Source organism: Dermacentor silvarum, chromosome 5 (assembly GCF_013339745.2).
Source record: "Dermacentor silvarum isolate Dsil-2018 chromosome 5, BIME_Dsil_1.4, whole genome shotgun sequence".
Taxonomy (NCBI): Eukaryota; Metazoa; Arthropoda; class Arachnida; order Ixodida; family Ixodidae; genus Dermacentor; species Dermacentor silvarum.
In genome coordinates this window covers 174,995,053-175,006,800 of record NC_051158.1, presented here as the reverse complement: position 1 = coordinate 175,006,800, position 11,748 = coordinate 174,995,053, and the positions used below count along the sequence as shown (strand labels likewise).

Below are 11,748 nucleotides of genomic sequence, written 5' to 3'. Positions count from 1 at the left end.
TTTGAATTATTCTGTGTAAGCTTGAAAAAAAAACAATGCTTTAAATTGTTCCTTATGAGCTTGTTTCCGGTGCTACCTTTGTAAGCAGGGGGTTGCGGAGCTAGTCAAGCTGCTAAAACACAGCTTTTTTCTCGCTATGCTCACCATTTATGGACATTTTTGTTCTGTATTGATGTGCCATAATGGTGAAATAAAGCAAATATAAAATATTAAAAAAACCTGCGAGTTATACTTTACTTTGTCATTGCCCTCAGGATGGCGACACAGCTATAACTTGCGAATTGTCAAATGTATCGACATGCAATACCGTTTCCTGGATCCTCACTGATATTTGCAGTAAAATTGACATTTGTGTCCCGAAGGTTCCCGCACTTAACACATTTACTGCAGAGCTTGCTGCGTGTGCGACGCCATCACGCCTCTGCTCGGGTGATGGAGTGATCACATGAGCGTTACGAATGCCCCGTGCCTCGACGTTGGGACATATTTACACTGTTTCCATCCAAAATGAACGGTGAGTCAAGCAACAGCTGGTTGCGCAAGAGAACGCTCAGCAAATTTATAAACTCATAACTTTACCACAAAACAATTGCGCAGCTGTACGTTAGACTGTAGGCAAAAACTTTTTGCTGCCTTCTTAAAACTTGAAAAAATCATAAAAACAAACTTTTTTGACGACTACCATAGTCTCACTTACTACCAATGTTTTTCGAATCCGACATAAAATATCAAATTTGAGTGATGAGCGTGTTTTTCTTTCTCGCGAATTTTTTTTTTTCGAAATAAAGAATAAAGAGACACCGTGACGTCTTTTCTGCTAGATTCTCAGTTACTTTCACTTGTCAAAAACGAAAAACATCCGTTAGAAGCGGATAGCCAGTGAACTTTTACAAGAGCGTACTCGATCAATATAACATGTTAGCCTCACGTGTGCTCGTCCATTAGGGCCGGTCACTTGCACGCCACGGCGGACACCTTGTATCCTGCTGCCATCAGTTCCTTCCTTCATTTTACATGAAGCCATGCTACTAAAATTTTACACAGCTTTTGTGGCGGCGCTCCTCATTTTTCCACATTCCGGAAGGCCTCAAGATACCGAAAATGTGGACACAGTATCCAACGACGACGCGTCTAAAGCGACCGACGCCGCCCATTCAACATTTGATTTGGTGTCTAGAGATAGCGCTGGCGTAGAGAACGGTGACGCGGGTACAACATTCAACATGACCATCCTGCACACCAACGACATACACTCGCGGATCCTGGAAAGTACTAAGCGTGGTGTGCAGTGTAACGATAGACAACGCAACAAAAGTGAATGTTATGGGGGCGTTGCAAGAATTGCAAATGAGGTAAGTGGGAAGCAGTATTTGGCATCTAGGAGATGGAAACTTGAACGAGTTGCGCGCAGAGAATCTAACGCTCTATCTTCGTATTCGGCCTTTTGAGGTAGAATATGTCTTCATTGGGCTCTGAGGACCTTAGCTCTCTCATTGCCACGTGTCTCTGCAATAACACAATATTCTGCTAGACATCTAGGCCACGGAGTTCTTAGCTAGACTGTAGATGAAAGTTGAATGTTTCATTTTCCCTTACTAAGACAAATTTTAGTGTCATCCATATTCTTTTATTGCATACGCCTAATGATATGTTCATTTTAACTACACCCTATGAGGCTTGAGGGATGTGCACACAGTCAAGCTCTTTTCATAGCTTATTATCCTGACTATTTCTTTTAGAAAATTGAATTTTAATATCAGCATTAGCATCACAAGTGCTGCGAGTTTCCTAATAGATATTATATATTTACAAATAGGGAGCTAATCTCTTGTAAATCTTTCTGTGAAAGAAGCCAAGCTGCATGTCGAAATTACTATCGTACATGAGCATTCTATTGGCTTGTTTGTTACAGGAGCAATGAAGGGAGCATGTGCTCGACCACCAATCACAGTAAAAATTAGAGAATTTCGAAATATGTAGCCGGCAGCGAGATATTATCCACAACGAATGAGATTGGAAAATCCTTAACGTAGCATGATGGATAACTTATATAGTAAATAATCAAGCTTTCATATTACAAAATCAGGATATTGTAAATGTACAGCGTGATCTATAGCTAACTTTGCGTGTGGTTTTTAATGCTACGTCACACTACGTCACACGATTACCATTATTGGGATATTTCTCGCATTTTCTGGTCATATTCTGCTTGTCTGTCTGTTCTTCTAAGCGTGTAGCCATCATCTTGTGTCTCCGCTTAGTTCATGGTCTAATGGGTAGGGTTGCTGCGCTTTGGGAGCACGGATCAAAACCAAAGGTTGGACCAACTTCGATAAATGGCTATGAGGTGATTTTCAATCAGCCTATTTGACGTCACTGGCATGTACCATTGGGCATGTGCCGATCTTCAATAAATCGTTTTGACGCCAACTATGGTCGTCGGATATGTTCCACTGGGTATGCTCAATTCTAAGCCCTCCATCGTGTGATCAAAATTCCGGCCACGGTGGTCGCATTTCGGATAGGGACGAAATGCACAAAGTCGCAGTTTCAGCCGAAAGGGAAGCATCGATTGCGATAGCAAGTTAGTGGACGAAGTGAGGACAGTAGTTGTATGTAAACATAGGCATACTAAGAAAATAACAAGCATGCTGTCACGCGCGCACAAGCAAACATGAACGCATCTCACTCGATGACCGTGGAAACTGGCTGTCAAAACGCTGTAGTCAGTAAGCGCGGCAGAAGCAGTAAGCGACTACTTTGGTGCCGCTGCTCATATCAAACGAACTAAGCCGCGAAAACACTGCGCAGGAAAAACTCTGCCCCAGCTGCAGATAGCTCTCCAGATACCGCGCCTGGCCGCGCGCTATACGCCCCCCCCCCCCCCCCCCCCCCCCCGGAGCTTTGCGGCCCGGTGGGCACGCGCGGCGGCGCAGGCCGTGCGGAATACCTAAAACCCCTTGATAATTTGAAAGTAGCGACACTCTCCTCCCCGCCGCGCTTTCCTGCTCGATTCTCCTCACCCGCCAGCTGCGCACGATGCGCACGGCCCGCTATTGAGCCTGGGCTCCCGCGAACGGGCCGCAGAATTCGATGGAGGCGCATGATTTTGGGCCAGTTGCGCGCCCCAGTGGCGTTGAAAATTTTGGAAAATGGTGATAACAGCATGGAAAATGCTGAAGGGAACGTTTATGACGAGGTTGCTTTCATCTTAAAGCCGTACGAATTACACACACTGTTGTAAAAGGAGGTTTGAGGCGGGTTCTATACTCCAGTTATTTTTTCTGCCACATGATCTCAAAGTCTGGCATGGTGTAAGAGTTTGCATAGGGTTTAAGAAAAGAGTTTATAATACGCCATGTAATTTGTCTGTTGCCCGATTTCTAATTATTAATTTTATTTAGTATTACTTTGTTCTTAGTCAAATGAGCACTGTAAATGTATTACGAGCCAATCTGAATTGATGTAGGTAATAGTCACTGTTTTTGTGCATTGGTAGTGTTGAATGCAAAAGTATTTCGTCTTAATTTGTTCTAAAATGTGTTTATCATGCATAGGCAAATTGGTGCTCTGTAATATCTCTTGCCATGAATTTCTGGGGACAGCATTATTGCCTCATTTAGGCTTTTGCTTAGTTCTGACAGTTCACTTTGACACTGCCCTCAATGTCAAAGTTGCCTAAAATATCGTCGAAACAAGAAGACGATTTTGGTGTAACAAGCGTTGGTGCAAAAATAACATTATGAAAGCTGTATGATGACAACATGTCACAGTACTCTGAATGACAGTGTTTTAAGTATCTAATCGTTGTTTTTTGGTTGAGCCCATTTACATGCTTTTATCCGTTCAAAATGATGTATGAAGGCTGGTATTTTTTTAATGGGAGCACGATAACCACTGCAATAGCTTCATTTTTGGGATTTGGTAACAATGATGTCAAGCATGGATGAATATGATTTTGAGTAATCGGAGAGAAGGGGTACAATGCATAGCAGATTTTGCAGATAAGGCTACACCACCACCTCTATTGGATGTGTGTCCTGTAGTGGAAAAGAAATTGTAACCAGGAATACTACAAATTTTATCCTGTTTTAGCCGTGTTTCTGAGACTGTTATGTTATTAAATACCAAGGAATGCGAGGATATTAGCGCACAGAAATGGTACATGTTTTTATGGATGCTGCGAAGATTACAATGGATGAAACTGTGGCAGCTTCTACAAGCCAACTTGTCGACTGTGTGAGGACATTCCTTACAGACAAACCATCTTGTTTCAGCAATTGAGAGATAGGTCTTTTTCGCAACGAATGTGGATGACGTTGGAGTTTTGGGCTTTTCTAGGAAGTACTTTTCCATTTGAGAACCAGACACATCTCCCATTTTTTTCACGTTATTCGATATTGCTTTCCCCAATAAAATTTTGTGGACACAGATGCTCGTTTATATATACAGTTCCATCGCCCTCTTATCCAAAATCTGCTGGGCTTATTTCCTTCTTTTTACTAGTAGAAGAATACGGTTTCGGGTTGAGCGTAAGCGACATTTCACAACAACTTTTGGTTTGATTTTTTCTTTCGAAGGCACTCTATGAACGACATCAAGTTCATCCAGATATTGGCGCATGCGAACTTTTCCGCAAATGATGTAATATTGTTAGCCAGGTCTACAGTTTTATTTAGTGGGAGGCACTTGATTTCAAGGTTTTGCTGTCTGCTGCACTGCTTGAAGCCTATTATTTCACTGCGTGCTGCATCAATGCCTTGACGCGCAGTGCGGCACTGTCTTTCTTTAGAGTAGCTTTATGTTTTCTTTTCGTCTCAAGGCTATTCGTTGGTTCCTCAAAGTGGCTATACCTGAACTGAACCACTTGATTGATCTCTTGCAACTCATTTTTCAGGCTGTGGTGTGCATCAACCATAGCGAAAACTTCGGCAAGCAGTTTAGCTACCTCTTTTATGGGCGTCGGTCCCTTATCACCCTTATTTCAACTGTTTACACGTAGGCGCAAGGTTAGTGCAACTGTACTACAGAGCATTCAAGGACCTACAGAAGAGCTAAAGTAGAGAAAGAAATTTTAAATACAACATCTATAAGGGAGAATAAGAGAACACCACATTCCCTCCGTCACATTACTTTGTTTTCTTGAACTAAATGTCGCCATAAAAGAAGATATAAGGGAGGGCTTCTCGCCAATGAAGCCACTTATGCTGATGGCCTAATAGATAGCTAACTTATTGAATTGGCAAGCTATAAACGTAAGAGGCGCAGACAATGTCGACAAATGATTGGTAGCAGCGGCTAAAGCAACCTTCTGTGGTCGTATTTTCCTATGAGCAAGGCAAGTCAGGAAATTAAAAGGAAACTGTGCTACAAAGTGGCTGTGTTGCATTGCCGGCGGCGTTCTCAAACAATGTTATATTGCTACAAGCGTGTGGTATTTGATTGTTAGACCGAGGCGCGCGGGCGCCATCACTCGAGAAAAGAAGAGGACGAACGAGCTGGGCTCGCGCTGTGAACCTAACCGGTCAGCGCTGCAACCGCTGTTGTAAATACAACCTGTAAATAGTTGCCCGTCTTACTGACTCGTTCTTCGCGTAACATCGTGGTGGAGGTGGAACGTTCCCCGTCCTCGCCACGGAACTCCGAAGCGGCCGCACCATCGTCTTCTCAGCCATGGCTTCCGATGGAAACACGCCGTCGCCACCTACACCTGCGGCGCCTACCACAACGTACGTTACGGTTCCTAGTCTCCGTGATCCTGGGACATTTTCCGCCCAAAATGGCGTTGACGTCGACGACTGGCTCAGCATGTATGAGCGTGTTAGCCGAAGCCACCACTGGGGCCCTACCATCATGCTTGCCAAAGTGATATATTATCTGGACGAGACATCGCTTGTCTGGTTTCGCACCCATGAGGTTGAGATATCCAGCTGGGACACTTTCAAAGAGAGGCTTCGCGACCTCTTTGGCAACCCGTCAGGTCGCCAACAGGCTGCGCGAAAGGAGCTTGCTACCCGTGTCCAGTCGTCGACCGAATCGTATGTCGCCTACATACAGGAAGTGCTCGCGCTTTGCCTGAAAGTCGACGAGCACATGACCGAGGTTGACAAGGTGGGCCATATCCTAAAAGGCATCGCGGATGACGCCTTCAATTTGCTCGTCTATAACGACGTCTCTACTGTCGACGCCATCGTCAAACAATGCCGCCGCTTGGAGGTAGCCAAAAGCCGCCGCGTCGTCCCACAGTTTTCCCGGCTCCCAAACACCCCTGCCACGTCATCTTCCTCCGCTCTTCCTGCCAAACGACCTTTTCAAGAGAACGTCACTCGTATCGTTCGCCGTGATATTGAAGCGGCGAGTCCGGCCCCACTTCATCCACGACCCCTCGACGGTACCTTTGACCCAGCGGCCCCTACTATTTCCGTTATAGAAGCAGTTGTGCGGCAAGAAATTGCAAACCTTGGCATCCCTACCGCCTGCTCTGTCTCCCGACCTGATTCGGCATTCATTCCCATGGCCACATCCTTCAACGACCAGTATTTCGCTCCCCGACCACGCAATCCTGCTGAATGGCGTACCCCCGACGACAAACCGATCTGCTTCCGCTGCCACCGAGTTGGTCACGTATCCCGAACTGCCGCAGCACCTGGATGCCGCCGTACTGGAGCTCATTCCCTGCTCCTCGCCCATACGCCGACGCTCGCCGTTACTCACCTCGCCGTCCGTACTCTACTTCTGATGCCCCTGACAGCCGCTCCTCCGGGCGATCGCCGTCGCCTCAACACCGTCGCCTCAACGCCGTCGCTCCCCGTCACCCCAACCTCGCCGCTTTTCCTCGCCAAACCGCCGGACGGAAAACTAGGCCATGCAGCTCTTGGAGTTAGTGCTGCATCCCGTCCGTCCTGTACAAATCCTCCGCTGACGCTCCTCACGAACGCGAACCTAATTGACGTAGACGTGGATGGTGTTCCATTCAAGGCATTGGTTGATACTGGAGCCCAAGTGTCCATAATGAGCGCTAAGCTTCGTCGTCGCCTCAAAAAAGTTCTTACGCCTGCCATCATTCGGGCCGTACGCGTTGCGAATGGCGCCACTGTTGCCGTCAGTGGTATGTGCACTGCGCGCGTAGGAATTGCTGGCCGCCACGTTCCAGTCCTGTTCACCGTGCTGACCAGTTGCCCTCATGACCTCATCTTCGGGCTCGACTTTCTGACGACGCATTCTGCCCTCATCGACTGTTCCACCGGTACGCTGTGCCTCGAGCTTCCTCTTGTTTCCGACGTTCGCCCCGAACAACCGAACACCCTCTGCACTACAGCGTTTGTTCGGTTACCTCCAAAAGCCCTAACCTCCGTCGAATTGGCCTCAACGGCAACCGTGCCTGATGGCGACTATGTCGTTGCACCTATTCGTGACGTCCTCCTGGCGCGCGACATCTCTGTGCCACACTCCGTCGTTACCTTTGCCGCTAATCGGATGTGTCTCCCCGTCATCAATTTTGGCTTGACGAAGCAAGTGTTACCTGAAGGCATAGTGGTGGCCACGCTCCGGTCTGTGACAGACGACCACGTCACTGCTTTTGCAGCCGACGCGTCTCCAGATCCTCCTGATTACCCGCAGGATGCCTTGAACCTCGACAGCCCATTACGTCCCATGGTCGCTCCGGACCTCGCCCCTGGCCAAGCAGCCGCCCTATATCGCTTTTTGCTTTCTTACCGTGACATATTTGACACTGAAAATCGCCCACTTGGTCAGACGTCCCTTGTTCAGCATCGGATAAACACTGGTGATGCTGTTCCCATTCACCGCCGACCGTATCGTGTGTCCACGGCAGAGCAGCAAGTTATTCAGCAGGAAGTAAACAAGATGCTCGCCAAAGGCATTGTTGAGCCCTCGTCGAGTCCTTGGGCGTCGCCTGTCGTGCTCGTCAAAAAGAAAGATGGCACGTGGCTGTTTCTGCGTTGATTACCGCCACCTAAACCGAATCATAAGAAGGACGTTTACCCTTTACCACGAATTGACGACGCTCTTGATTGTCTTCACGGTGCCAAATACTTTTCGTCATTGACCTTCGATCTGGTTATTGGCAGATTTCCGTCGATGAGCAAGATCAAGAAAAGACCGCTTTCGTCACTCCAGATGGCCTCTACCAATTTAAGGTTCGCCGTTCGGTTTATGCAATGCCTCAGCCACGTTCGAACGGATGATGGACTCTCTGCTTCAAGGTTTCAAATGGTCAACTTCCCTTGGTTCCTCGACGACGTCCTTGTGTTTTCTCCTACATTTGAGACGCACCTTGAGCGCGTTGCAGCCATCCTTGACGTCTTCCGCAAGGCTGGGCTCCAATTAAACTCATCGAAGTGCCACTTCGGGCGCCGACAGATTACAGTGCTCGGCCATCTCGTCGATGCTTCCGGAGTACAACCCGACCCCGAGAAGGATCGAGCAGTAACGGCTTTCCCTGTACCTCAGTCTGTCAAAGACGTCCGGAGTTTTGTGGGGCTCTGTTCTTATTTCAGACTGGTTCGTGAAAGATTTCGCAGCAATCGCTCAACCACTCACAGAACTTATGAAGAAAGACGTGCCTTTTACGTGGGGTTCCCCTCAGGCTGCCGCGTTTTCACGCCTTATCACGATTCTGACTAATCCGCCGATCTTGGCCCACTTTGACCCGTCCGCACCAACAGAGGTCCGAACCGATGCAAGTGGTTATGGGATTGGTGCCGTCTTAGCGCAACGCCAACACGGACACGACCGCGTTATAGCCTACGCTAGGCCACTGCTGACAACTGCAGAGCGCAACTATTCGATTACCGAGCACGAATGTCTTGCTCTCGTCTGGGCTGTTTCAAAGTTCCGCCCATATTTATATGGCAAGCCCTTCTCAATAATCACAGACCATCATGCGCTGTGCTGGCTTTCGTCGCTCAAGGATCATACTGGCCGGCTCGGTCGTTTGGCTCTCCGACTACAAGAATATCCCTACACAGTGACGTACAAGTCGGGACGCCAACACCAGGACGCAGATTGCCTCTCTCGCTACCCAGTCGAAGACCCGACCTCTACGTCTGAGCCTGACACCGACGCCTGCGTTCTCTCTGTTTTTACACTGGTCCATGTCGCCGACGAGCAGCGCCGTGACCCGTCCTTGCGTGTCATCATTGACCGCCTGGAATCTCCACTTGCCGACAGTTCCTTTCGCTTATTCACACTTCAAGATGGCGTACTCTACCGCCACAACGTTCACCCCGACGGCCCAGCATTACTTCTTGTGATCCCTAAACACCTTCGCTCGGCTGTTCTCCACGAACTTCACGACCTCCCCACTGCCCGTCACCTCACCTCGGTGTGTCACGTACCTACGACCGGATCCGCCGACGCTTCTTTTGGCCTGGGCTTGCTCGCTCCGTTCGAAGATACGTAGCTGCGTGTGATAGATACCAGCGACGCAAGACACCATCGACGCTACCTGCTGGGTACCTACAACCAATCAACATTCCCGTGGAGCCATTCTTTCGGGTTGGTTTAGATTTACTTGGTCCCTTTCCTCTTTCTACCTCTGGGAACAGGTGGATCGCTGTGGCCACAGATTACGCCACGCGCTACGCCATCACCCGAGTGCTCCTTACAAGCTGCGCCACAGATGTTGCCGATTGTCTTTTACGCGACGTGATTTTATTACATGGAGCTCCGCGACAACTTCTCACAGACCGTGGCCGGACATTCCTGTCAAAAGTTATCGCGTACATCCTGCAGTCCTGTGCCACGAGGCACAAGCTATCCACGTTATACCATCCGGAAACTAATGGCCTCACGGAGCGTCTTAATCGCACTCTCACAGACATGCTCGCGAAGTATGTCTCTTCAGACCACACAGACTGGAACCTCACTCTGCCGTTTGTAACCTTTGCCTATAATTCCTCGCGCCACGACACAGCCGGCTATTCCCCATTTTTCCTCCTGTTCGGCCGAGAACCAGCACTGCCCCTCGACACAATTCTCCCTGTTCACGCGGCACCCACCAGTGAATATGCACTTGATGCCGTCGCCCGCGCTGCTCACGCAAGGGAAATTGCCCGTGACCGCCTTCTGAACTCCCAAGAGAGTCAAAGGCGTTTGTACGACCAGCGACACCGAGACGTGCACTTCCCGCCTGGTTCTTTGGTGCTTCGATGGTCTCCGTCGCGTCAGGTCGGCCTGTCAGAAAAACCGCTGTCGCGTTACACAGGCCCCTACCGAGTGCTTCGTGCCGTGACTCCCGTCACACACGAGATCGCCCCTGACGCCCCATCTGCTTCCCAGTTCAGCGATATCGTGCACGTTACACGACTGAAGCAGTATCACCCTCCCAGTGATGACATTTAGACGCTCCGGGACGTCGCTTCTGCCGCCGGGGGATTATGCTACACGCGTGTGGTATTTGATTGTTTGACCGAGGCGCGCGGGCGCCATCACTCGAGAAAAGAAGAGGAAGAACGAGCTGGGCTCGTGCTGTGAACCTAACCGGTCAGCGCTGCAACCGCTGTTGTAAATACAACCTGTAAATAGTTGCCCGTCTTACTGACTCGTTCTTCGCGTAACAATATTATGCGACTCGAGCGCAGGGTTCTGAAATGCCCTGGCGACAGTTCAAAGAACACTCATTTGAGACTGCTGATCCAGTCTTGCCTGCAAGTTTCCTATTATTGCGATAGCAATTATATGGACACTTCCACCGGATTTCTGCCGTCGCCGTCACCGTCGTCGTCGGCGTCGCCATCGCCGTGAGGTTCCGTATAGTAAAATCTTCGCCGCGCGCCGTATGCGCGAGCGGAAGCGTGCGGGCACGTACGCTGTCACGGAGAGCGAACGCACTCAATCTTCCATGCGCAAGCAAGGCAGCGGGAAGTGAGCGGCGGAGGGAGCGGGGTGGGGGGAGGCGCACTTCTACTCTGCCAACAACCGCACGCGTCGCTTGCCCGCACCGTCTCTTATCTCCATACGGCTCTGACCTTTATGCGCTGTGCATTCGCCGCTCAGTTTCCGTTGAAGCGATAGACCGCACGTACCTTCGCCCGCTGCGGCGTATATGCGCTTGCTGCCAGCGTTTCGACAGTCGTTGTCTGCAGTCATTCAGTGTGATCTATTCATGTTTGTTTGTGCGCGCTCACAACACAGTTAGTGATAGTCGGGCCACATTTTCCAACGCACGCTACACATGCAATGCTGCCCAGATCGGCAGTGCAGCGCTACAGGTGTGTCCCTTCGCAGGCGCTGCCCACGGGCAGCGCTTCTCATCAACACCACCGTTTCACACGCGCCTTCTCGTGGTCATCCAGTCTCTCTTCATGTCGGTCTACTTACGCCGCAGCACACCTGCTTACTGAATCGGCTGATGTTTACTACAATTCATATTGCTACCAAAGCCGCTCGCCTTACTTCGTATGACATTGCTGTGTTGCTATCGCATTCATTGCTTCGCCCTTAGGGCGAAACTGTGACCTTTTTACCAGCGTTCCTAAACCTAATCCACTTCTATCATTTATATGCTACGGCTCGTTTTGCAGGCATTCTGTTAATCAAATACAGCTGCGTTACTCTTCACAATAACGGCGCAAGTCCAGTTCTTTTATTTGATCTAGAATTTCAGCTATGCCCACGTGCTTTCTAATCCATATAGCTGTTCTGCCTCTTGGCGCTACGCATACCAGTTACGTATGCCTATCAGTTATAGAGTGGTCGTTAGCTTTTTCGGAACTTTCTTTGTTA

At 49.1% G+C, this 11,748-nt stretch overlaps 1 protein-coding gene across 4 annotated transcripts in view; it reads left to right on the top strand.

Moving 5' to 3' along the window:
- The first annotated feature begins 963 nt into the window (after positions 1 to 963).
- The window catches only part of LOC119454597 (protein 5NUC-like), a 141,468-nt gene continuing 130,683 nt past the window's right edge, over positions 964 to 11,748 (top strand). The window contains exon 1 of one of the 4 annotated variants that reach the window (XR_007466724.1): positions 964 to 1,352. Coding sequence is in view for 3 of the 4 variants with exons in the window: in XM_049666907.1 (XP_049522864.1) it covers positions 1,023 to 1,352 (330 nt within the window). In the remaining variant the exon portion in view is untranslated. The remainder of the gene's footprint in view (positions 1,353 to 11,748) is intronic. The other 3 variants (XM_049666907.1, XM_049666906.1, XM_037716489.2) reach the window with 3 other exon arrangements.